Source organism: Enhydra lutris, unplaced genomic scaffold (genome assembly GCF_002288905.1).
Source record: "Enhydra lutris kenyoni isolate GAN:26980312 unplaced genomic scaffold, ASM228890v2 scaffoldscaffold1, whole genome shotgun sequence".
Taxonomy (NCBI): domain Eukaryota; kingdom Metazoa; phylum Chordata; class Mammalia; order Carnivora; family Mustelidae; genus Enhydra; species Enhydra lutris.
The window spans coordinates 103,268,121-103,295,176 of NW_019154085.1; the positions used below are offsets into that span (position 1 = coordinate 103,268,121).

The 27,056-nt window shown below is 51.2% G+C and overlaps 1 protein-coding gene across 1 annotated transcript; it reads left to right on the forward strand.

Annotated features, from left to right (window-relative positions):
* Positions 1 to 1,235: 1,235 nt before the first annotated feature.
* Positions 1,236 to 26,455, forward strand: LOC111140930 (macrophage receptor MARCO-like). Its single transcript, XM_022493199.1, has 16 exons — positions 1,236 to 1,260; positions 2,606 to 2,737; positions 3,558 to 3,776; positions 4,940 to 4,975; positions 9,720 to 9,764; positions 10,062 to 10,106; positions 10,415 to 10,513; positions 14,094 to 14,192; positions 14,289 to 14,324; positions 14,728 to 14,826; positions 14,919 to 14,981; positions 22,042 to 22,086; positions 23,094 to 23,192; positions 23,715 to 23,759; positions 24,317 to 24,493; positions 26,197 to 26,455. The coding sequence occupies exons 1-16, from the start codon at positions 1,236 to 1,238 to the stop codon at positions 26,325 to 26,327; spliced, it is 1,395 nt and encodes a 464-aa protein (XP_022348907.1). The 3' UTR covers positions 26,328 to 26,455.
* Positions 26,456 to 27,056: the final 601 nt, after the last annotated feature.

Genomic DNA, 27,056 nt, shown 5'->3' on the forward strand with positions numbered 1-27,056 from the left:
CCTCTTCCTCCGTCCATCTTCTGTGAAATACAAGCTTCCTTTGTTCATTACCCATCCTCGCCACGATTGTATGCTTGCCTAAGGTCTGACATCGCCTTCCCGATGCTTTTCCAACCCTTCCAAGCTGGCACTGTTGCACTCTGCACGTGTTCAGGACCCAAACCCCTGCAGCCACTCATTCATCCTTTCATTTGTCATCTTCCTAGCCCACGTTGTGTGGTAGATACCGTGTTGGCGCTGGAAGTCCACTCTAGAAGCTTCCGGAATACTGGGGGTGGAGGAGGGAAACTGAGACATAAAGAGACACAGTGCGGGATGATTGACGCCGTATCAAGTGGAAACACAGAGTGATGTGGGGCAGCAGAGCAGCATCCCACCTGACCTGGCGGAGTCAGAGCCTGTATCCTGGAGAAGCTCCACTCTGCTCAGTCATGCAGTGGGGAGGCAGGAAGGTCATGTAGTCAGAGAAGATACACAGCCTCGAGTGAGATGGGTGTAACGACAAGTGGTCTGGCCTGCCTGAGGGTCAGGGTCCACGTGGGGTGTAGTGTGGAGGTCCAGCCACAGGAGAATTGGCAGGCAGCAAGTCTTCCTGTTTGTCCCAAGGACAGTGAACAGCCATGGGAACCACTGAAGGCAGGGAAGTGGCTTGGCCAGGTTGTGTATTAGAGAGTTTACTTGGGCTGCTGTGTGGGCCCCAAATTCGGAGGCATGGTGTGACACTGAGCGTACCCAAGTGCCACTAACTAAAAAACCACCCAACCAAGAAGTCATTCCCCTTGCTGCTGCCAAAGCCATCTCGAGACCACCATGCATCAGGCGATGCTAAAGCAGGGGTTTCTGTTCTGCACGTGGCTGGAAGCAGTATCAGCAGAACGATGAAGGTTCCACAGACTCGAGGTTCATATGGATCTAGGATAAGAGTCAACTGAAAACCCAACATCACCTACCACAGAGCAAAAAATGTGTTCATGAACCCTGACTCCCTCCCCTGGGATGTCCACAGATGATCTCTTTGACCTTCACACCTGCCCTTGGAGCTCACTGCAACTGCATTTTTCCAAGGGCAACGGTTCATATAGGCGAGTTAGACAAACTCAATCCTTGGGGTTAGATGGGCCCAGGGGCACATGCCTGTTGTGTTGCCCTAACTTTTCTGGACCCCAAGTCTGTAGAAGAGGATGCTCACACCTACCTGCCAGGATTGCCAGAAGCGTTATAGACCATATCAGACAATGCCTGGCACAGAGGAGGTGCTCTGTCAGTAAGAGTGCTGGGAAACACAGGACCTTCTACAGTCTGGCTCCCTGCCTTTGGACGCCCTGAAATGGGGAGACAGCTGGTGTTGGAGAGGGTTGGTGTTGGAAACATGGTGGCCTCTTTTTTTTTTTTTTAAGATTTTATTTATTTATTTGACAGAGAGAGAGCTCACAAGGAGGCAGAGAAGCAGGCAGAGAGAGAGGAGGAAGCAGGGTCCCCGCTGAGCAGAGAGCCCGATGGGGGGCTCGATCCTAGGACCCTGAGATCATGACCTGAGCTGAAGGCAGAGGCTTTAACCCACTGAGCCACCCAGGTGCCCCTACATGGTGACCTCCTTTGCAATGCCCCACACCAGAAACAGCTTGCCCATGGGGAAATGCCTGCATGAATTGTGGCTCTTTTCTTGAAGGGCTCTTAGGCAGCTATTAAAAGGAGAGTTAAATCTTTCTCTACAAAACAAAACAACAACAAATAAACAAGAGGAATGTCCATGGGAAATCATGCATTGCAGAAAAAAATGAGCCATATTATATGTCATATGATATCATTTGTGTAAAATCGAAAGGAAAAAAAAAGTCTGTCCAGCAGTGTACGTATGGGTTTGTCAGTTTCCATGAGTAAGCAGGCTGAGAGCAAGGCCACACCCCAGAAAGCCAGCAAAACTTATGTCAGCAGGTTAGGATGCCAGGGAATTGAGGTCCCCCGAAGTCCCCGATTAAAAGATTATTAACCCTTGTAATGCTGTGTTGTCTGATAAATTATACTAAGTAGGTTTCATTTGTATAATTAATGATCTAAGGAAAAAAGGAAACAATTTATTTATTATTATTATTATTAATGTATAATTAATGATCTAAGGAAAAAAGAAAACAAAAGCCCGAATCTGAGTTCCAGATCAGGGTCTCATCACCTAATAGGTACTTTAACTTCTCCAAACCTCGCTTGGAGTTGATAAACTGGTGACAATCGTTCTCCTCCCAAAGTCGTGGAACTTAAGTCTGTTCATTCATTCATTCACTTGATAAACATCTCTTGAGAGCCTTGAGATGACCTCTCTCAACAGAGCCTCTGTTGCCAGGCGCTGTGCTGGGGCATCGAGAGTGCACCTGGTTTCAGGACTGTACCTGCCACGTAATGGTGGGGGGCGCGAGTGTTTGCCCAGCCCTACCGGCAAGGGAGCAACAGTGGCTCTTCTCAGTTTGTGGGAGGAGGAGAGGACCCAGGGGGAGGATTTCGGGGTAGTGGGACTTTGTGTCTTTATCCTCGACCTCCCGGGGAGCCATCTGCTCACACAGAGAGGGGATTCCCACACAAGTTGGGACCTCCCGGTCTCTGCCTCCTATAGCATCCACCTTCTGCCGGTGTTGTGTTTCAGATCCAAACCCCAGGAAGAGAAGGGGGGTGAACTGCTTCATGGTCATGGTGGCCATCTACCTGATTCTGCTCACCGCGGGTACTGGGCTGTTGGTGGTGAAAGGTAAAGAGGTCCGGTCCTGTCTGGTGCCTCCTGGGGTGATACAGGGCTCAGGCTGAGTGGAGAGCCCTGGGGTCACTGCTACCTGCCTGCTGAGAGGCGGTTCTTAGTCCGTGGGTAGCCGGGTAGTCTCATGGATGGGGGTTGGTGGGGGGAAGTGAACAAGCGAGTATGTGTGTGACAGAGAGAGAGACATGGAGACAGATTGAAAGAGAGAGAGAGAGACCATGCGAGCTTGTGTATGTCAGAGAAGTGAACAATGCAATAATTTCACAAGTCTTTCATCAAGACTTCCCCGTGTCTAAGCAGGAAGGGATGTTATTGATCAAAATGTTCATATTAACATGATTTTACTTGCAAAGTGCTCCCTGTCCAAATGTTAAGGTCACGAAACATTCCCAACTGCGCACACTGAGGTCACCCAAGAACATTGTGTGCCCAGCTGCTATAAACATCCGTCACACATATATTCAGGCCACATGTGATCACATCAGACCAGCATGTTGGTCGTCATATGTTCATGCCAGAGCCTGTAGGAAGGTTGAAGGTTGATCATGATGCTGTGGGTACATCCCTAGGCCATTCAAGAATATTCTATGAATATGTAACGTCATGCCTGAGTGTGTAGTGCCCACATGCAGGATATAGAAAGAAGTCTGTGCTCACACTAGGTCCTCACAGAACATGAAATGCGCGTTCGGTATCCAGGACCCTCAGAAGTCATGCATATATAACACAAGAACGTCAGGGATGTGCTCAGATGCCTGGAGCTTTAATGAGGTCCCCCTAAAAGAAGGCTCTGGGGTGGGGATGGGGTGTCCAGTTTTGAATCTGCAGGAGCGGCTCCGGGTGCTGGAGACTCACTTCAATGGAACGCTGGCCACCGAGGACCATCAGTCCTTCTCTTTGTTCCAGTCCATGCCCCTCCCGCACCTCCCTGGGGGCATGCTGGGGCTGCAGGCCCTACAGGCCCAGATCACCCAGGTTCACACCAGGCAAGAATACCTGCTACGGAAGGTGGACAACTTCACTCGGAGCCCAGGTTCGGCCCCTTCCCCTCTGCACCAGGACTCCTCAGGGGATGGAAAGGAGGGGCTGCGGGTTCATGGGCAAGCGGATTCTTGGGTCCAAATCCCCTTCCCTGGCAAGGAGAGCATTCCAGAATCCTGGGGCCCAAGGAAAGTAGTGAGAGCCATATGGAGTAGGCATGAGGTGGATCTAGAATGTTTGGGAGGATGGGTAAAACACAGAGCCTGGGGCAAGTCCCAGGATCGCTCTTATGCAATCTACTAATACTGGCTCCATGTCTAGAGACAGATTAACCGCAGGCAACAAGAAGTCCGGGCCACATAGGGACCTCAGAAGGACAGGGTGGTGGGCTTGCTGGGGAAGTATGGCCAGCAAGTGTAGCTTGGAAGATAGGGCCCTCGGCAGGAGAAAATGGAAGCCAAGGTGGAGATACTGGGGATCCCCCTCCCCTCGGTTTTCTCGGGGCCCAAGACTGTTTGTACCAGAACAGGGAGGACTAATTTGGGCCGAAGTTGCTCCTACATGTGACCTCACTATTGCCTGGCGCTCCGGCCCCGATGTCTGGAGTGAGCTAGTGTTTAAAGGGTGATCCCATGACCACTGTTCTGTGCCCATGGGAACATGTACTCAATGGGCACAGGGTCCCAGTGGGGGAATTCCCCAGAGGCCGTGGTTTTCCCAGTGAGCACAGATGAAGGCCAAGCCAGGATGCAGGGACAGGGGACAGCTGTGACCAATGGGCAGTGCCCAGGCTCAGATGTTCAGATACTCAGACGCAGGGACCTTTACCCCCTCCCTTGATATACTGCGGAGCTGGTTGTGATCAGCCCGAGGGGCCCCGCTTTTAACCTGAGGCTCTTTTTGAAGGGGTTGGGCCCGCAAGTCTTCCGACAATATAGGGTAAACTCTGGAGGTCTCACCTTCTTTCCCCACTTCCGCAGCTCCCGGGGATCTATGGCTCCCTGGAGCAGACCACTAGCTGCAACGAAACATCTGGCTTTTTCCAAAGCTCAGTCCTGGAAAATACCCAGGTGTTTGCCTCCTGTTGGCCAAATCCCCCAACCACTTGAAACCCTTGCTGCTCAGCTGGAGGGCAGAGACCCCCAACTTAGAGCTGGGTGCCCTGGGTGCATACCCTCCCAGCCCAGCCTACAGCCCTCTCTCCTCCCCTTGCAGAGCTGTTCCGGGTCAAAGGGGAACGAGGCACTCCAGGTATGTTCATTTCCCCTCTGACCCTGCCCACTCACCAAGGCCTTCCCCCAGGGGCTCCTGGGCTTATGCCTTTCTGGACCCTACCCCAGCTTACCTTCCACGGGCCCCCAAAGTTCCCCACAAACTCACTGGTCCTCCATTGGGTCGGCTCTCTGTTCCCTGACCTTGCTGGGACTCCTGGCTTCTGGGCCTTTACCCTCTCCTCGCCTGAAGTGGGAAATGGCTCCCCCATCCTCCCCACCCCACCAAATCTAAGCTGCCTTCCGAGGCCAGCCCAAGGGTGTCCCCCTCAGGTGCCCTCTCCCCCAGCACTCCAGCTGCAGGTGCAGGGCTCCCCCCACCCCGTCTCCAGTAATCACTGTTTCCAGATACCTCTAACCTAACACGGAGCTTCTCCCCCCATCTGTCTGTGATCCTTTCCAGGGGTGCACGCCTCATGCCTCCTAGAGCACATAACAGGAGGGTAGCCTCTGGGACCTGAGTTCTAATCCTAGCCCCACTGCTTCCTGGCTGTGTGACTTTGGACCAGTGATGTCAGTTTTCTGGAACCTCAGCGACTCAGCTGTATAAAAACTAATGGAGATAATTTTGCTCACTTCCCAGGGTGGCTATAAGATGCACGTGAAGAGTGTGCAAAAAAATGTCCGATGATAGCAGGTGCTCTCTGAGGAAAACACCTGTGCCTTCACTGCTTTTTCTTTCTACCTGAACACACAGCTTTGGCTACGCGCATGCACATACATGTGCACTCACTCACGCCTATCGCGTTCTATCAGCGGAGTGGCTGAAATGTCATCTTGAAAATAATTCTGCACGTTGTTCTTGGGATAGAACTCTTTGGCTTCATAATTATTCATGGATGGCCCAGACATGCCACTGGCGAGGGAGAGTTTCGAGGCAGCCTTGCATGATGACATGAGGGTCCCTTTGCATCACTGGCTCTCCTGGGGACAGACCTTGGCTCTCTCTGGAACCAGGTGCCTTGAGCAAGTCACTTAACACTTTGAGCTCTGTGTCCCCCTGCTATAAGATGGGGATAATGATAGGACCTCCTGGGATTGAAGTGAGGATAAAATGATGAATGTAAAAATGTGTAGTCCAGTGCCCAGCTCAGAGTGAGTATTCAAATGTGCCCTTGTTGTTCCGTGTTGTTGTTATTTGCTTTGTTATTTTGTGGGGAAGGTTAAAGGAGCTAACACTTGGGGAGCTCCAGCCGGATGGATGTTGGCTCCTTCCCTCCAAGGAGAGGCTGACACCTCTTCTCAACCCAGTGTTTCGTCTGATGTTGTTTGTGCTTGCTAATTTCAGTTACCATACAGAGCAATATTGGTTTCAGGAGTGGAAGTCAGTGATTCATCACTTACCTACAACACCCAGGGCTCATCACAGCAAGTGCCCTCTTTAGTATCCATCCCCCACCTAGCTGATGTTGAAAGTCTGCTCTAGCCTCTGCCCCAGGCCCAGTGTTCCAGGACCAGACACAGAGCCCAGCTCACCTCCAGGCAGGTAGCAGCCTCCCTTTGGTCCCTCTGTCTCTGTCTCTCTGGCTCTTTCTGTGTGAATGCACACATGGCCCCTGATCAGAGAGGCTCCAGTTACAACTTTTTGACTTCACAATGGTGCGAAAGTGATCGCATTCAGCAGACACTATACTTCAAATTTTGAATTTGTTTTTAGTTTTTTTTCTTAAGGATTTTATTTATTTATTGGTCAGAGAGAGAGAGCACAAGCAGGGAGAGCAGCAGGGAGAGGGAGAGGGAGAAGCAGGCTCCACTGAGCAGGAAGGCCGATGTGGAACTCGATCCCAGAACCCTGGGATCATGACCTGAGCCGAAGGCAGACGCTTAACCTACTGAGCCACCCAGGCGTCCTCAAATTTTGAATTTTGATCTTCTCCCAGGCTAGGGACATGGTGGGGGGTGGGGCATGCTCTCGTATAATCCTGAGCAGGACAGCTCCCCTTCAGCCAGGCACTCCCAAGAGCAAACAACTGATCCGCTGACAACCACTCTGTCCCCAGACAGCCACACTGCTCTCACTGTCAGTATAGGAGTCAGTAAGTTACAGGACAGGGGCAGCTCTGTATTATAAAACAGGCTTTGCATTAGATGATTTTGCACAACTGTGGGCTGATGTCGGTGTTCTGAATATCTTTAAGGGAGGCGAAGCTGCGCTGTGATGTGTAGTTGATTAGGTGTACTAAATGCATTTTTGACTGAAAATATTTTCAATTTCTATTGTTTATTGAGATGTAGCCCCACTGTAAGTTGAAGAAGACCTGTATGCGTGTGTGTGTGTGTGTGTGTGTGTGTATTTGTAATCTACAGCTTCGTCTCCCTGTCTCTCTCCAGACACGGTAGTCTCTGACTACCTCTTTGTCTCTGTCTCTGTCTGTCTCTCTTCTGAAGCCCAGAAAACAGAGGCAGGAAACTGATTCCAGCAGCTAGGGCTCACCCCCGACCCCTTCCCAGCTTCCCCCACCACCCTGGGCCCCCCAGGGGAGGCCCACCATCTCTTTCCCCTCCCCCAAGGCCTGCCTTGCCTGGTCATGCTCCCGCAAAGGCATGTTTTCCTGCACCAGCCCCTGGAAACCAATAGGTGGGTCCCAGAGGATGGCTGGGTACAGGGCCCAGAGGTGATGGGTTTGGCCCCAAAGCAGCCTGCCTTGAAACTGCCCTCTGGCCAGGCTTCCAAAACAGTGCTGGTAGGGGCCGGGGATCCTGCACCTAAGTCAAGTTTGGGAAACGGTGATGTGGAACCCACCCACACCTCTCTGCCCCTCCCCGCTGTGTTCCAGACTTCTCAACAGACATTTACAAAAAGCATCTCAAGGCTGACACCTCCCCAGGCACTGGGAATGCAGACAGAAAAAGACAGAATCCCTGCCCTCAGGGAAGCGTGATTCGGTTACAGCCCTGGCTTGTGCTCTGAGAGACTGGGGCAGCTCCCTAGGTAAGGAGAGCATGAGGGGACTTAACCCCCTCAGGGGCCACAGAAGGTTCCCAGAGAGAACTTTCAGCCTTGACCTGAGTGTGAGTGGAAGGTGCCAGGAAATACGGATGCTAGGCAGAGACCCACACATGCAAAGGCCCTGGGGTATGAGTTAGGAACGGGGATTTGGTGAGCAAAGAAAAGCAAAGAAAGAAGACCTAGTGCTGGAGTGCAAGAATGAGAGGAGCGGAGGTGGGAGACAGGCTGGGAGCTGCAGGGACTAGGCAGGCCTTGGTCAGGAGGTGGGGTGAAGGCAGTAGTCCTAGCTACATGCAAGGTACATTCACCTATGTTTTGTGGATCCCTCACACTAACCGCATGTGGCTGCTGCTATTATCTGCATTTCACAGATGAGGAAACAGGCCCTAAGGGATGTTGACTTGCTCAAGCTAACTCAGGCAAGGCTGAGGAGCAGAATCAGACCCTGGAGGGAGCTGAAGTCTCCTCCCTGTCAGTGGGGCCTGCTGTCAAACCCCAAACTGATTTTCAACTGCCCTTTCCTAGAGCTTGTCTGAGAGGGACTCTAGTCCCCCATCCTGCTTCCATCCCTTGGGACCCCAGGCTTGTGCACACAGGATGGATATAGACTTATGGATTCCACAAATTGGACTGAGGTCCTACTCTGAAATAGAAAGCATGTCATGGGCTTTGTCATCATGGTGTCCTGACATGGGTGAAAGGCTTTGCCCCTGAGAGACCTGGAACCTGCCAGCCTCTCTCCAAATCTCCCTCTCTCTCAGGCAAAGCCATGCCTACCAGAAAGTTGTTTTCCTCTACGGGGATGTGGAGACCCGCTATGGTCTGAGTGTATCTCCTCCAAATGCCTGTGTTGAAAACCTAACCCCTGAGGTGACTGTATTAGGAGGTGGGGCCTTTGGGAGATGATTCAGTGCTAAGAGCAGGGCCCTCTTGAATGGGATTAGTATCCTTATAAAAGACACCCCAATGCTCCCTCACCAACCCCCTCCACCAAGTGAGGACACAGCAAGAAGTCAGAAGAAGCTGACCACACTAGCAACCGAATCTTGGACTTCCAGCCTCTAGAACTGTGAGCAATGCATTTTTGTTGTTTATAGGCCTCCTGCCCTGAGGCTTATAGCAGCTGGAACGGATTAAGACAGGACGAGGAACCCTGTCCCGCCCTCCTGGGTTGTTGTGAGTCTCGAACCTGCAAGCAGCCCTTGGAAAGGGAGAGAACAGTATGTGAGTGACAGTAAAAATAGGTGGCCTGAGTTCAGAGCCTGCCGCCAGGACCGCCCTGCAGAGCTAGTATATTAAGCCCATTCTACCGATGAGGAAACTGAGGCTCAAAAGGAAGAAGTAACTTGAACCACGTCATGCAGCTGAAGGCGCGGTGCTGCTCCTTGAACACGCACCACTGCAGTTCACCTGTTGGGCCCTGAGCTTCTTGGAGGAAGGAGCTCTGCCTTCTCTTCCTTTCCTTCCTCCGCACAGTTTGGCTTGTTCCTGGGGCTCAATGGTAGTGCGTTGGATAAATAGTGGTGTGATAAGTGGCTTTGTCACCCCACCTGTGGGCTGGCTCCTGGGTCTCTGCTCCTGTGCTTCAAGTCTCCCAGGTCAAAAGGGGCCCCGGGCAGGCTTGGCATTGAATCCCACTTCTGCCAAGACCACTGGCTGAGAAGGGGGCCAAGGGGCCAAGGCGAGCCATGGACGCTGGCCTCTGGCTACTAGCCCTATAATCCTTTTCCTCCTCTTTGTCCAGGCTTTGTTCTGAATCCCTTTTCCTTTCCAGGTCCTCCAGGACTCCAGGGCCCGCCTGGAATCAAGGGAGAGGCAGGTGGGTAGGGGTGGGTGTGTGCACGAGCCGAGGGTTGGGAAGCAGGAGGGTTGGCTCATTCATACCTCTATGCCCAAGAAACTCGGCCTCTTATTTCCTCTCTCTCTCTCTCTTTTTCTTCTTGTTCTGAAGAGTGAAATGGTGTCACTGGTATGTGTGTGGCGGGGTTGGGGGGAGCAGATGAGACAGAGAGAGGCGCTTCACCTCGAGTGGGCATCTTATCCTTCTGAGGGGCTCTAGAACATCAGCTGACTGAGGAGCCAAGAGCCCTGTGACTAGTTCTTTCCTTCCTCGCAGGCCTCCGAGGACCCAACGGTGCTCCAGGGAAACAAGGAGCCCCTGGTAATGTGTGTGTCCTCTGCTTGGGCTCAGCGATGCCTTGGCCGAGAGGCTGAGCCAGCTCCCCACAACCTTCTCCCCACAGCTATCCCCCAACCAGCCATCCCCATCCCCGCTGCCTCAGAGGGGCATTGCCCTCCCCTAGTCCTCTGCTCTGGAGTCTTATTGTGCCTCATCGATACACCCAAGAGATGACCTCACCTCCCCCAGACTTCCTCTTCTCCTGGAACGCCCCCTGCCCCATTGCCTAGGAGTCCCTCCCAGGAGGATGGTGGGAGCCCACCTCATTGGCCATTCTCTGCCCACCCCAGGACAGCAGGGAGAGAAGGGCAGCAAAGGTGATGGGGGTCTCGTTGGCCCGAAAGGGGAACCTGGAGCTAAGGGAGACAAAGGAGACCTGGGTCTTCCAGGTAAGGGTCCAGTGGGAGTGTCGGTGCTTGTGTGTGTTGGGGGGGTTGGCTAAGGGCTGGGCCCCGATCCTATGGAAGTGTGTCTGTTCTGTACCACTGAGGACAAAGCAGACAAAGCTGGGCTCTGCCTACCAGTCTCATGGGAGCACCCATGAGGTCCCTTCTGTCCAGGTGAGCAGAGGCCAGGAATATGAAAGCTGAGAGCAGGGGGGTGGGGAGTAAGGAGACACAGTCTCATTCCAGGCACAACCAGTGATGAGTGGGGACACAGGCCATGCTAGGAGCTCGGAGGAGAGGAAGGCGAGGGACAGCAGTGGGACCTGAGGAGGACACAAGGGAGGAGGGTAGACTGGCTGGCAAGGAGGGAAAAGGGATTGATACCAGAAGGAGGTGCTACCTCAGAACTTTTTAGGGCACTTGTTCCAAGTCCAAGAGTGTGTGTTTCGAAGGCCTGGATGATTCTGACCCTGACAGTCTAGCAGGAGCTCTTTGAGAAGCACGGCCCCAGGGGCTCTGGCCATGACCGAGCGCCTCCATGTCCCTTGCCCCTTGGCTTCTTGAGGCCCCCTTGGGGGGTTCTGGGGTATTGTATCATAGGGAGAATGAGTGTTGTGCAGCTAGTGAGCTTGTTATTATTATTTTTTTTTTGAAGATTTATTTATTTTAGAGAGCACGGTGGGGGTAGGGGCAGAGGGAAAGGGAGAGAGAGAATCTCAAACAGACTCCATACTGAGCACAGAGCGGGATGCGGGGCTTGATCCCACGACCTTGAGATTCTGACCTGACAGAAACCAAAGGTTGGACACTCCACCAGCTGCGGCACACGGGCGCCCCGGCTAGTGGGCTGGGACCCCAACCATGCTCTGCACCTGTTCACATGCCTTGCTAGGCACATTTTTAACCAGCTGAGATTTAGTTTCTTCATTTCAGAAAAGAATGGCCGTTAAAATAATCATAATTAAATTATGCATATCTTGTAGGACAGTTAGGAGGGCTAGAGATCATGTTTTCAAACCATCTGCCACATGGTTCAACACTAAATGAATGATAGCCATTAGCCTTTGTGATCCTTTAAGGTAGAAAAGAGAAGGACTTCAGTTCTAAGATCAGACACATCGGGGTCCTAATACAACTCACTAGCTGGGGTAAATGACTCGACCTCACCTGGGGTAAATGACTCGACCTCTCTGACCCTCAATTTACTCACCCATAAAAGGGGGATAATAAGAGCAACCTCTAATAAGGATTAGTTACAACAGGAGTATAAGGCATAAGATGTGTGGCACTATACCTGCAAATAGGAATATTTACATTGTAAGAGACTGGGGTGCTTGTCTTCAGGAAGGGGGCCCTTACCGGGATGTGTTAGCCATGTTCAAACATTAAAAAGTCACTTGTGGAAGAGAAAACAGACTCGCTCTGGGTGCCCATCAATAGAATGAGGAGCGATGATCAAGGGTTTCAGGAGAGCCAATCGTGCTGAAGTAAGGAAGGAGGAAGGCATTAGAACTTAGGGCACCCCAGGGATGAGCCGGGCACTCATGCGCAGATCTCAGGGGCTGCAGCCACGGAGGCGGGGCAGGGGCGGGGGCGGGGGCTGCAGAATTCTCCTGGGCAGGACTGAGCCAAACCTTTGCACCAAGCAATTGGTTAGACCGTTGACCACTGAGGGTGCTTCCAAAGGCGGCCCTCTGCAGTGCTCTCTGCAACAGGAAAGGAGGCCCCCGACTTTCTCAAGCTGGCCCTCCCCTCCCACCCCAGAATGGGGGGTGACAAGCCGGCGCTTTGCGCGTAGAGTCTACGCCCTCCTGTTTCCCAGCCCACATCACCCACCGCCACAGGCCCACGACGATTCCGCAGCAGGGCACGAAGCCCGCACTCGGAGGCGGACTCGGGACTGGAAACGCTGTGGCCAGCCTGCGAGGGGAATTGCCGTAGTTTTTACCCCTCCTCTTCCCAAATTTCGTCTCCCAAGATCACAAGATCTCTTTCACCCACTGGTCCCCAATCTCCATTCCGCAGAGGGGACGCGGGAACCAAGAGAGCCCTGCTTTGGTGGTACTGAGGCTTGGTGCTCTTTGTCACAGTGGATGGGTAATGCCCCTAGTGGAGATCCAGGGGACACTCTTTTTGCCTCACTTCACCTTTAGCTGTGATGGGAAGGTTCAGACATCAGGCACAGCTGGGTTCCTCCGTGGGTGGGTCGTTTCACTAGGAACGCGGGGATTCCCAGGGCTGTCCCCTTTGATGGAGACATGGCGGGCCCAGCCACACACAGACCCCGGCCCAGACCACGCTCCAAAATCCTTGTACAGCCAAGCCATTTCTATCATGTGATGGTTCTGGCTGGCCAGAGCAATCAGGCACCAACCAATTCCTCCAGGGAAGTAATTCCTAGTCCCTTCTAACAAATCCCATTTGTGCCTTCTGCCAAAGAGGACACCCTCAATGCCCGAGAACTGCCTTCCTTGGGGCTTGCCCCTGAGGTTATAAGAGATCTCATCTGTAACCAAGTTCTCTCTGGTTCTTTTGTTTCCCATGAAGGAATAATCATCCTTCAAGTATCTAAACCAGAAAGAATCTACTTCCTAAGCCTTGCCCCTGAGATCACCCCCAGCTTTGATCCAGAAAGCTTTGCATAACCCATGATTCTTTCCCTCTGCTTCAGGACTTTCTGTCTCCTTTCTTGATTCACTGGAGAAAAGGCTGGTATCCCTTTGAGTCCTCCCCTTCCCTATCAAGAAAGTAAGGGAATGGAGCCTTTTAACCAAATTGCACAGTGCTGAGCCCATCCCAGGGCAGAGCGAGCTGCTCTGGGTAGGGCTTCGACTGGCTCCCAGAACAGCAGGTTACTGCTGGGTTACTGCTGAGCAGACCCAGCCTGGCATGGTTAGGAGGGGTGTACAGCCAGCTCCAAAACCAAACTCGTGGACTGGGACGGGGTTGCCAGGCCCTGCTTTGCCAGAAGCCTCCCTCGATTGATATGCACTGAGCAGTGGCAGAAAGGAGGAGGGAGCAGTGGACGACCGAGGAGAGGACAGGCTGGGACAAGCCGTGAATGCAGATGACAAGTGGAAAATTTGATACCTCAGGCACCAAGAGAGGCTGTGACTGAAGCCCTGGCAGGAATTTGAGCTGCCGCAATGTTCTTCTCCCCGCCACCAGCCCCCCCACCCCGTACCTTCGAATCTCTATTCTCAGCATTTGGGATCGACTTTCTGGAATATTCAGATTTCGGTTTGAGAGGCTTGGAAAGTAATTACCCAAAATGCAGACACGAAAATGAGCTCTAGCTAAGCCTGGACTGTGGTCCCTCCCAGGGTCCTGAGAGCCTGGCTTCCCTGGCCCACCCACCACTCAGGCCAGTTGACCTTGGCCGTTTTTCACAAGTTCATGTCTTGTCTCTGGGGCAAGGTGGTGTGCTCCTAGAGGGCACCTATTGTATCTTCCACTTCTGGGCACCAGGTAGCAGGAGCTCAAAGAGTTTGAGTTTGTAATTTGGGTGGGACAAGTGTCAGTGGGATCTGGCGGCTGGGTTTGCCCTCCTCCTGTGCCTGACCACGACTCCTTGATTTTTCAGGAAGCAAGGGGGACATGGGCATGAAAGGAGACACAGGGGTTATGGGTCCCCCCGGAGCCCAGGGGACTAAAGGTGACTCGGGGAAGCCAGGCGCCCCAGGTAAGAGGCTGTCCATCAGACTGTAGCTATTCCTTTCCCCCCTGGTGGACTGAGCTATAAGGGCACAAAATCCCTAAAAGTCCCTCGTCCTTTCAGGTGCAGCTGGATTTCCTGGAATAAAAGGAGATCAAGGTAAGAACTCTGGGAATCCAGGTATCATTCGAGCTGCCACTGTCCCTGGGCAAAGCCAAGTCCAGGACATGACTCCACTATCTCTATCTCATTGTTGTGTTAACCCAGAGCACCCAGGGTCTCTTAAAACTCAGCTCTGCCTGAAAGGAACAGGCTTGATTGGTGGGTCCCTAACCCCAGACCCTGCAGAGTGATGGCCGAGATGAACAAATTGCTCAGGCTCTAACTTTTCTCCTGCTGATTAGGCCTGTTCGCAGCCTCTAAAGGGAGCTGATTAAAGCTGCCCAGGGAACATACAAGGTGGTAGGACATATGCGTGTCACTGCTGAGAAGAGAGGTGTGTTGAGGGGCGGCAACGAGGCTCTCTGGCGACCACACCCAACCTTGCCCTTGTCGCTTGCAGGACAACCTGGAGCGAAGGGTCCTCCTGGCTCTCCGGGCGTGGCAGGATCCCCAGGGGCCAAGGGGGAGCCTGGCACTGCTGGCTCCCCTGGACTAGCAGGTGAGGTCCTCGGCACTGTGGTGGGTATAGGGAGTGATGTCTGAAGACCCACGGAGCTCAGCCCTCATGCCATCTGGGCATCTGTTGTACAGGGCCACCAGGGACACCCGGGAGTCCTGGAGCCCACGGCGTGAAAGGAAGCAAGGGAGACCCAGGTAACAGAGGGTGTGGTTGGGGGTGGGCAGGGTGCTGGGTGTCAGGGGTGGACAGGGAGGAGGACTCCCTCCCAGTGGGCCCACCAGAAGGAGGCAGATGGTCTTCTGTACTCAGGCCCCAGAGGCACCCGGATTAAGGAGGACACTTTCCTCTCTCAGGGCCCTTTGAGCTCAAAGCCCTAGGGCTGTCCTCTCTCTGCTCAGGGTCCCTGAAAGGCCCCAAAGCCATGACCGAACCTCCACCATTAAAGAGAAGGGAAGCTGACCCACATTGTCTCCTGGACCGCCTTCTAGCCCTGGACATAGTTTCCATTCTCTCCAGCTAACCTATAATGGGGCCCCAGGGTCAGGGCTCTGGATTTCGGTGGGGGGGGGGCAAGGTCAAGAAACCCCTTCTTGAACATTCTCCCAAAGGGCCTCAGGCTGGGAGGAGTGACCCACAGTAACCAAACTCACAGTGACCACTATATAAAACTTCATGTCAACTTAGTCTACATTATAAACCATTGTGCCAACTTAGTATAGGTTATAAACCAGCCAACCAAAGTGGCCTACTTTATAAACCTCTACACCAATTTTGTCTAGTCACTAAGTCAGTCTGGGCAATGGTCTAAAAACTCTGGGCCACTTTTGGGGGGCACTGGGGCACCATGATGTGTAACACCTGCTTCCTGACCTCACGCATACAGGTTGGTGCCTGAGACAGGCAGACAGACTGTTGCCAGACTGTGCCAGGTGCATTCTGTCATGAACTTTTGCATGGAGAAGTGCTGAATGCCCCTTAGAAAGCCAAGTGCAGCCTGGAGGTATTGTAACAGTGCAAGGTCAAGAGAGCAGGCTGGGCAGTGGCTTTGGGTGGCCGTGGACAGTCTGCCGCAGGCCGTTCTCATGCTGTGTCGCAGGTCTGTGTCTCGTGCCGCAGGTCATGCTGTGTTAGCCTGACGCCCTCACGCAGAGCCATGTGCAGACCCACATGAGGGGCAGGTGTTCTTAGGGCTCATTGATCAAGTAGTTGACTAGTAGATGGATTGATTCCTTAAACAAATGTGACTTAACTCAGCTAAATGCTTCAGTTTCATCATGTCCCTTCTCTGGTAGGGGTGGTGAAAGGCAGAGCAGCACGTGAGTGATGTAAGAGCTTGAGATGAGTCTTGTGGAATGAGTGGAGTCTGGCCATGGGGAGGAAGGGAAAGGAAATCTAGAGAGAAGGAAGAGAGCAGGCGAAGTCATGAAAGAATGAGGGAGGGCTCTGTAGGCTTCTGTACCTGGCATCTAGGGTTGGGATGTGAGAGAGGGTCAGGAGCTCTGGCCAGAGGGGTGGGTGGGGGCCACCTCCTGGCTGGCCCTGGACTCTGAGCCTTCAACCATTGGGGTTTTCCTGAAGATCATCGAGAGCTATGGCACAGGCTTTTGTAGTACGTGCTATCCTGGGGTGTCTGGGTGACTCAGTCATTAAGCATCTGCCTTTGGCTTAGGTCATGATCCCAGGGTCCTGGGATCAGGCCCCGCAGCGGGCTTCCTCCTCGGCAAGAAGCCTGCTTCTCCCTCTCTGATTCCCCCTGCTTGTGTTCCCTCTCTCACTATGTGTCTATCAATTAAATAAATAAAATCTTCAGGAAAAAAAAAAAGTACCCACTGTCCTTCCAGCCCATCCAGGCTCTGAGCTGGTTTCTTTTTCACGCTGTGTCATCCACGGCCAGGGATCTGCTGCCTGAGGCCATATCAATGCTACCTGAAGGCCCCCCCCAGCAAGGTCTCACCTTCTGGTGTGGTGGTCAGCTCTCCCTGCCTTGTTGACTGCCTCCTCCCGATCTTAAATATTTCCACCTTCCTTGCTCCCAGATCCCAGGAAGTCTGACTTCTGGGCACGAGGCGGCCCTACCCCTGAGTTTTCTGCTTGGCTTCATAGTGATGACAGCTTTCAACCCTCAGTTATAAACAAGTCTCTCTCCCAACCCTTCCCCGATTGCCAGACTAATGGTTCTTAACTAAGTAAGGGTATCAGGGGTAAAACACGATTTTACCTACAAGGGACACTGAGCCCCCTTCCCAGGCCCCCCAGCCTGTGTCTCCCACTCTCTGGAGGTAGGAGATTTTGCCCTGCACTCCATACCCTGGGACGGTTTACCTCGGAAGAATCGCTCCGATAACAAGCATTTTCATGATAACCCACTGGGATAAGCACTTTCATTAGTGCAACTTGCCCACACTTGAGGAGCCAGGAGGAGACACAGTGAAGGTTGGAATCGTAGCCTGGCTGGCTCAAAGCCAGGGGCCTTATCCATTACACTCTGTCATGCTCTTTTCCTTCCTAGGCAGCCTGAGAATACCCTTACCCCCAATCAGGCATTCTGATGAGCGACACCTTCCCTCTCCATCCCAGGTCAGGAAGGATTTAAGCTGAGGCTACAGCAGGTTCTTCTTCGATTCCAAGAAGGAAACATGATGTTCTCAGGCCCTGTTATGACTCTTCATTATTTACCCCAAAACCCACCTCCCTGAGAGCCCAGATTCCTTTGGCTCACAGCCTGGGGATGGTTTTAACCTTATTATCAAGTTCCCATGTATTTGTTGAGCACTTTTTTGGGGATCTCCATCAATCAGGCCCAGTGGTGAATACCAATCAGGCAAATTCTAAAGGCTATTCCTTAATTCCGGCTACCCAAGTAAACATGCTGATTACATCTTCAATTTGGAGCATGTGATGATTACAACTTTCATAAAATTGTGTTGGTTTCCCACGCAAATCCAAATGCTTGTCTTGATCTAGTAGCTAATGGTTCCATCTCAAGAGGGAATTTCCACAGGTCCATTATCTGGCCTATTCCCACAGGTCCATTATCAGTCTACCTATCTTCCCAAAGTCAGAGGTTAAGGAACTCTTAGAGAGGTTAGATTTCTCAAGTGGGAAAAGGAAGGATGGGTAGTGATCATGGAAGATAATGCTTACTTTTCAATGTCAGGACACTGGTATTCCCCAAACTGGAGGTAGTATGGTGTCTGTCCCGTGTGGGTTATATCAAGCCAGTTTTTCAACCCAATGTATTTCCTATTTTGTAAATAAAATCATTAATCTCTCAAGAGAACATCAAGCCTCCCTGGATGAAAACAGAGAAATTATAGTGCCTTGGCTTGACCTAGGCTAATAGCCAGATCCCATGATCGTGCATTAATTAAAACAAATGAAATCTGTTTATGATTAACGATACTTCTGGGCCAGGCACTGTGCTTGGGATTTACTCCTATGATCTTAGCTCATCTGCCTGTGTCCCAGAGTTTCATCACCGCTACCTTACAGCGGAGGGAGCAAACATTCCCCGAGGGTGAATCCTCTCCTTGGGGTCTCACAGGTAATATACTCTGAATCTTAATCCCAGAGCCAGATCCCAAAATTGTGCTTTCCCAGACCGTGTTACATAGAATAGCACAGAGTAAACGATTCTAAGAAAGTCGGACTCTCCTGCCCTTGCCACTGCCCCGCAGATGGGTGAATCCTGGCTCAGTCACCAAATCCTCCTGCTGTTGTGAACAGTCGCTTATTGTACTCCAACCCACTCAGGTGGAATGTGTCCCTGTGTTGATACCTCTTGAGAGAAAGCAGCCATCTTAGATTAAAGATGGTGATGAGGAAACGTTTTTCGTTCTGTCTGGAGGACAAACCACACGTTATAGACGGCATGATCACTCGGCAGAAATTTCTCCCAAGGCCATTTCCTTCACCATTCACAAAACAACATTTTACCAGCCTCCCAAAATGGAGTTATTTCTAACCTTTGATCTTTCAAAGGATTACGGAGTTATTTCACTTGGGGGAAAAAGATCGCAAAATAAAAAACAAAAAATCCCACAAAAATTCATTTTAGCTCAAAATCCTTTGGCCATTTTCAAGTTTGTTGGGAAATGATGTGGGCATTTTGCTTTCTAGGATCCCACCTCATGAAATGGCATTAGAAGCAGCCAAGACATTTAAGCTCTGAAACACCCATCTGATCAGAAGGTCTGCATCTCAGCAGCCTTCGTGTCTAAAATATAACAAGAATCTGAATTTTCTATATCCTTTTATTTTCCTCTTGAGGCAAAGCCAAAATGCAAATAACCTAAAATCTATTTTCTCATCTGTATTTGAAGACATTTTATTTTGAAGGTAAGCAACAAAAAGTAATTCATAATAGCAATTAAGCCCTATATTGTGAATATAATTTCTCAGTTGATTCCAGTCCCCATATCAAAGTACTGAGTTGGTCCCAGAATTTATTAAATTCTACCAACTCACATTTCTAAGTTGCCACTCATAAAACCTGTCCTCATTTTCCTCTAAATCTCTCAGAGATATCTGCAAAAGTCTACACCTGTCCCAGTATTAGTCCCCAACCCGCCATCTTACTTCTGCCACATAGCGCCGTCTGTCAGTTGTCAAAGTCATCCTCACTTTGTCAGGCTGCACTTAGCCTGTATGTCAAGATGCTACTTAAGGAGTTTCCTAATGTACTGGAAATTTCTACATTAAATCAGAGCTGGAAGACCTGCCCCGGGCCCATTTCCTTCTGTGTGGAATGTGAAGAATATTCTAGAATAATAGCCAGGTCCCTGCTAGCTTGACAGCACTCTGTGTTTGAAACTGGCAATTTCCCCCTCAGAGCAGAAACATTCTAAGATTTTAGGCAAAACACCAGCTGAACACTGAACAATCCAGAGACATGTGCTTTTTTTTTTTTTAATTTTTATCGTGCTGTATGACCTTTAATTAGGTATAAAGACTTCCAATCACATCACCTAGGGACCATTCTAACTGCTGCTCTGTTTGGCCGCCAGTCTCTTGAGACATGTGCTTTCTAACAAAACGATTTTCTTGGGAGAAAATTATTTCTTTAAGTAAATACCTTGTAAATAAATATTTTGGGTCCTCTCAGCTTGATACATGTGTGATACCCAGAAAAACCCAGTTAGATGTGGTTTAGAGGAGAAATCAGCATTTGTTTTCCCCAGAGACAGGAAGGCTGATCAAAGGTGGTGAGCTGGGAGCTGGTCTTTAAAGAGCCAGTGAGATTTGTTTAAGGCAGTGTTACTCAAAATGTGGTCCCTGGACCAGCAGCATCACCATCAGCTGGGAACCTGCTAGAAAGGCAGCTTCTCAGATCCACTGAATCAGCAACTCCAGGGTCGAGCCTGACAAGCCGGTTTGGTTCGCCAGCGCCGTGCAGGTGACTCTGAAGCACCCCTAGCTCAGCTACTCATTTAGGGGATGGGATGGAACCTGGGAACCAGGTGGACAGGCCAAATGGAAACTCCAGGAAGATGTGAGCTGCTGTGCTAATGGGGCATAGGGAGCTACAGCACTCAGTGGGAGACCCACCTGGGTTACAACCCAGTTTCACCACTCCATCACTGTGTGGCCTTGGATAAATCACCTAGCATCTGTGACTGTGTCTTTCCTCCTCTTCTGTATAAAGGAAAAGGGCACGACCTTGCAGGGTAACTGAAAGGTGGGATGAGGATATGTATAAAGCCCTTAGCAGCGTGCACGGGTCAGCAAGTAAGGGAGTCCCTGTGATTCCTGTCTGAACAGGGTGTGCTTGTCATGTGGTGCTTTGGGGACAGCTGGAGATGGGCATTTCTTTGGGAGGGGACCATAAAGGGAGGTCATGGGGCCTGGCGTCCCTGAACCTTGGTTCCAGGGATGGACTCTTCAGGTAGAGGTTTCTGCAATATTGCGCCCTCTAGACTGCAGACAGAGGGCCAAGGGTCAAGGTATGGACCATTTTAGACTGTTTTTCTATTTACTAACAGCCAAACACAGATGTCTGAGTGTGGCTTCTACTCTCTAATCTTGACACACACAATTCAGATGCCAATGAGCAGAGGAAATTTGTGCTGCCTCTTCTGGCTCAGGTCACCAGTGAACAATTAGGGGGCTTGTTGGGCCAGGAGCCAGGAGCTCCTGTGGGCCAGGGTCTGAGGTGCTTCCTCCGGAGGGGAGACAGATGCACGCAAACAGGGTCTGTGGGGTCTCTGGGGCAGCACCTACTGAGTGCAGGCCAGACATTAGGATCAGCCCGTGACGCAGATGACATTTCAGTCTCAGGACCACCCCCGAGGCAGCCAGGATACTCAGAGTAGGAAAGTGAGGCTCCGAAAGGGCAAGTACCTTGCTCAAGGTCACAGACACAGATGCCAGCCCAGGCCGTCTGGCTCTGGCCCTTCTGCTGCCTCGGGAGGATCACGCCATCCATAGGTGAGGCCAGAGAAGTTTTCGCAGTCACGTGACGTCTGACATCTTAGCAGGTCTTACGGGCTTGATCTGAGTTCTCCAGGGAACAGAACGGGTGAGGCATTCTAAAAAGAGGGACCAAAGCAGGTGCAAATGGCTCACGGTGGGCTCGGGCCTGCCTGCCAAGGTCTGGCCTCTGAGGTTCCTCCAGGTCTTGCAAGAAGCTCGCTAAACCTCAGTTCTGTCCCATCCTTCCCATGAGGGGCTGAACTAGTTGCCCTCTCAGATCCTTCCAGCATGTCCTGCTTTTCTACAGCAGCAGCTTTGAACTCCTGTGGCTTCTGACCTGGCCACACGAATCCTTAGCTACCTTAGAGCCACGATGAAAAGAACCAATAAATTCTATGGAGCATCTGCTGTGGGTGAGGGCTCCCCCCACCCACTCCTTGAGCCCAGGGAGTCTCCTCTTCTGGAAATAAAGGTGCCTTTATTTTCAAAATATGTCTCACTTCTTTTCCAATAAAATGCAGGCAAGAAGGAATGGGGTTGGATTTATACTCCAAGTCAGGCTATCATCGGACCAGGAAGGCCAGCCATTAAATCCAGAGTCTGTCTGTCTGTCTAACTCTGACTTTCATCCACTACCTTTCTACTTCACCCCAACACGTGTCCCCATTTATCTGCGGTCTGTCTCCTTTTATGCTCGGCTAAGGAGGCTTTAAACAATCGTGGAGAACCAATGTGTCTTTCCGTCTGCATTAATCAGACAAAAGGTAGAGGTTGTCTAAGATTAAAAGTGTCTAATATCTAAGTTTTATTATCTTCCCCCCCTTTTTTGTATTTCGATCTTAGGACTTCAAGGACAGAAAGGAACAAAAGGAGAATCAGGAGTTCCAGGTAAAGGGCCGGCTTCATTTTAATTTCTCAGAATGATGTCTGGAAAGGCTCGTGCTCGGAGGGCAGGTCTTGTTGACTTTGAACATTCTGCTTTAACCTTCCCCTAGAGCGGTCGGGGCCCAAGCCTGTTTGAGGCTAAGACTCCAGGGCTCTGTCTCTCAAGCCTCAGATTCTTCCCCTGGAAAACCTGGAGAGGGACAGAACTCAGGGACCTGAGGCAATAGAGAGGGGGACCAAGCTGAGGGTGGAGAAGGGGTAGGAGGGGGCTGGAGAGCTTGGGGTCAGCTGGTGGCTTCAGGGCATGTGGCCTCTGTGGAGCAGGGCAGCCTTATTCTCCAGGTCCCAGGCTGCAAGGCCTCTGCTTCCTCATGCCTGTGCTGGTCCCTCTCCATCTTCTGTTTGTCCCCTGAAGCTCCTCTTGTCCTCCTTCGGCTGCTTGCCACTGGCCTGTTATGGTCACCTTGGTTTTCCAAGCCCCTGCCCGTGGTCCATCACTGAGCACAGGTCTTCACACAGAGCACTTCTAGTCTTCTCCACAGCCCTGCCCTGATGAGGGCCAATGTGAAACTTCTCAGACACATTTCTTGAACTGGCTTTCTTCCTCTGAGCTGGATATTTGGTTCGCATTTAAACTTACTAAAGCAGATCTCGAGGCCTAGAAACATTCTAGCAAGTTCTCCCAGAATGGCCAGAACTTCTACACAATTATGTGGTCTGAGGAAGACCAAAAACCTCCGGAATCCTGTCAGCTCTTGTGACCCGTGTGTTGTCTACCAGCATTCATGTGAGAGTCAGTGGGGGGAGATCACAGCAGTACCCAGACCCTGCCCGCCCTCACCACCTCTCCCAGGTGGACCGAAGGTGCAGGCTGAACATCCAAACAGTCCATTCACGGGGGTGGGGAGTGCGCTTGTCAAGGACAACCCAGTCTTTAAAGACCAAGGCCCTCGGTCCCCCTTGGAAACCAAGGCAGAACATCTGATGGAAGCGGTCTTTCTCCTCTCCAGGCCCTGAGGGCATGAAGGGACAAAAGGGAAACCCGGGCCAGGGAGGCCTCACAGGTGCACCTGGACTGAAAGGCCAAAAGGGAGAGCCAGGAGCAAAAGGTAAGGCCTCAGTCTGTGATTTATGGGCTCTAAGGAGAGGCCCTGTTGTAAGGAGCCTGGGAGTTTTCAGAACCAAAGGTGTAGAGGTTTATTGGCTCCCTGGACAGTTTCTGTGCTGGGATTACCCTCAGCCCTGAGGACACAGAAGTGAATGAGGCACAGCCTGGGCATCCCGGGGACGAGACAAGCGAACGTGTGCTTGCACGACGCCCAGCCGAGCCCTAGCCACCAGAGCTTTCCACAAAGGAGATGCCTCCCCTCCCTGTCTCCTACCTGTTCAGTACTCCTCAGGAATCTAGTTTAAATCCTCCCGCCATAGGACAGGCCTGTTTCGTCTTCTTCAACCAGTGGTGCTCAGTCCCCATGATGCCAGGTCATTGGCAAAGCTGGAGGAGAGAATCTGACCTCCCTGCCCCCACTCTCCTCCCCACCGCCAGCAAAGAAGGGTGAAGGGATCCTGGCTTGGTTTCCTTTAAGTTGTGTGGGTTCTTTTTTTTTCTTTTCTTTTTTTCCTTGCAACAGGATCTTCTGGAGCACAGGGAACTCAGGGAGAAAAAGGTCAAAAAGGTAATTATTATTTCTATTCTCTTTAATGTGTGCCTTTGTGGGAACTCAGTGCTTGAAAACTGTAGGTGTGGTAGGGAACAGACCCTGGTTCTCAGAGAAATGCCTCATTTTGGGAAAAGCTAACAGACTCAGCCTTTGGCGAAGCCCGTCCATGACTATTTAGAGCCACAGCGCAACTGTTTTTTTAGCTCCCATCCCCTCTCCCCTCTCACCTCCCCTCTTCCTTCTCTTTCTTCTTCCCTCCTTCTCCAAATCCTGCTCCTTCCCTTTCTCCCATTCCCCCTTCTTTCCCTCCTTCTATTTTCCCCTCAACTGCTCCTTTTCTTCTCCCCACAAGACAAGATGCGATGCAGCCAGCTGGGTATGCAAGACTGGCTGCAAGTGGACAGAGAATGCTGAGCCACATGCAGGACGTTCCCGGCTCTAGTGACAGTCCAGCAGGGGGACTTCCCCTGCCCCTGAATAACAGAACTGCCAACCAGAAAAAGGCTGAGCCTGCAGCCACACAAAGCCCTAGGCTGCTCTTTTCCCCTCTCCCACGTGTGTCTTTCACCCAGGTGAACCATTACAGACCGTCAGGATTATCGGCAGTAGGAACAGAGGCCGGGCTGAAATTTTCTATAACGGCGTCTGGGGGACAATCTGTGATGATGGCTGGGACAATTCTGACGCCACCGTCTTCTGCCGCATGCTGGGCTACTCCAGGGGAACAGCCCTTACCAACATGTCACCTGGTGAGTGGGTCCTTGGCCAGGAGCCTCTCTCCTGGAGGCTTTCCCTTTGGTTGCAAAGGACTCCATGAATTTAGGTTAAAAGAAAAAGATTGGTTTAAGCAACTGAAAAGTCCTGCTGGTCAGTGCCTTCTAGGCTGGCTGCCCCAGGACAGAGAGGATCTGGACAGCAAAGGCTTGGGTGGGGCTCTGGCTCACCCGGTTGGGTCACTGTCTGTGCAGCATAGAAAGCCAGAGGGCTCCATGGCCAAGGGTGTCTGTGAGTCATGGCTCTCTGAAGGACAGCCAGGTGCCAGTCCTAGAACAACAGAAAAGTTGCAGGGTGGGCAAACACAGGTGCTCATCTCAACTTCTGGAAACTGGAAGCCAGGACATGCCTTGCTGTGATCATTTTCAAGGAAAAGGTGCAAAGGGGAAAATAAACAAATCAGAGCAGGGAATTCCTTAAATCAGTTTTGGAAAGATATCCTGGGGTGCTAGAGACTCGGGCTATCTCTTTCAGCAAAAACTTCAAACTTTCAATAAAGTAGCCAAATCCCCAGACTAAGACCATTTCTTTGGCCACAAGAGCTGACCTGGCAGGAAGATTAGGCTGCCTTCTCCTGCCCCAAACGCTCTCTGTCTTTACTCCACCTTACAGTGCCTACCTGGTTTTTAATCTAGGTACCAGTTGGCTTGTAAAACTCCTTTAAAGTATATATTTTCCTCATATAGATTACACTTATATAGATCACAACACTGTAAACTGTGTGTAAAAGTAAATTACTGTAACCAAATACAGATCATCCTGGGTTTACAATGGGGTTACATCTCAATAAACACAAAGTAAATTGAAAACATTGTGTCAAAGATGCATCTAATACAAAACAGGTCACCTACCAAGACACAGCTTAGCCTCATCTGCCATAAGGGTGCTCAAAACACCTACACCAGAACATAGTTAGGCAAAATCATGTAACACAAAGCCTACTTATGATGAAGTGTCACTAGACCAGGCCATTGATTGGATACTGTACTGAAGGTTACAAACAGCATGGCAGTCTGGATATGGAATGGCTGCCCCAGTATCATGTGTCGGTTGTTTGCTCTCATGAGCACCTGGCTGCCTGGGAGCTTCTGCTGCCCAGCATCTGAAGAGTGCCTCACCCCACATCCCCCTAGCCTGGGAAAAGATCACAATTCAAAATTCCAAGTATGATCACACCATCATAAAGTTGGAAAGTCATAAATCAAACCATGGTAAGTCGGAACTGTCCACCATCCTGCTGTTTTCCTCTGTGCTGTTGATCTGAAATTGATTATATCAGAGGAAGGGATTTGGAGGAACATGTGAATGCTTTCGAGCCAGAGAACGGCCTGGTTCAAAGGGCATTTGAGGAAGGTGGGTACAGCAGCAGGACTAAGCAGGAAAGAGACAAACACTGGGAAGTCCCCAGGAGGAAATTTCAAATAGTGCACAGACTAAGTATCAGTAATTATAAATAGGTGATATATCTCAATCTATCTTAATCAATCTCATCTAATCTTTGGATGAGACTTTTGTTAAAGGGCAGAAAGCAGAAGGGAGGCAGACTCATAGCAGGAGAGGAGACCGGCCATCAGCACCTGGGGCCCGAGTGGCTGCGAGGGAAATTGGCAGTGTACCCCAAATGTAAGTTTGGCGCTAATCCTGCTCCCCTCTTTCTCCCTGCTTTCCCTATATCCAGGCAGTGGGGAGATATGGCTGGATGACGTTGCCTGTCAGGGGACAGAGACGACCCTCTGGAATTGCAGAAAGAGCAACTGGGGGGCCCACAACTGCAACCACAGTGAGGATGCTGGCGTGGAATGCAGATGACCCCCCCACAGTCCCTCAACCATACTGTGGCCGGAAGTGTCTGCAGGCAGAGACACTCAGCTCCCCTGGGGGAGGGCCAGCATTCTCTGAGGGGTTGCTCTGAGGCGGGGTCACTAATAAAACTCAAAGCATGACCTGGTAATGTCTTTGGCTGTGGTCGAACTCATGAGTTCATACCTCCTGTCCCTTATTGATGGGCCCACTCAAAAGACACATTTCACTGAGTTCTCAAAAGGGGATAGTGGAATCTCAACTTATAGCCAGGGAGAGGTGGGACTAAAGGAGTCCTAAATTTGATGTGGAAAGTGAAGAGTGCCAGTAGTCAGAATGATGCATGACCATCCCTGTCCCTTCTGCTTGAGCTCCAGGCCTGGAGCCCTTCACCAGCAAATGGGGAGGTGGGCATGTAGTTGACACCATGTTGCATGCCTTTAAGCATGAAAATGAGTTTTCTTGGGATGTGAGTGCCATTAATGAAAGGACTGTTGTCTATTTTATTCACCCCCATCTAGGGGCTCAGTAAACATGTATTTAACGAATGACCGAATTAAAACAAGAAGGTGGAGCAGCTCATGTTCTGAGCAACTCAGCTCCCCCCTCCCTTTCCAGGCTTCCCCGGGGTTCTATACTTTCTGAGTACAGTCTCATGTGCACGCTCTCTCTCTCTCCCAACATCTTCTAATTAGTCTTCCCTGCACTGCACTTCACCAACAACCTCTTTGTTCTCCA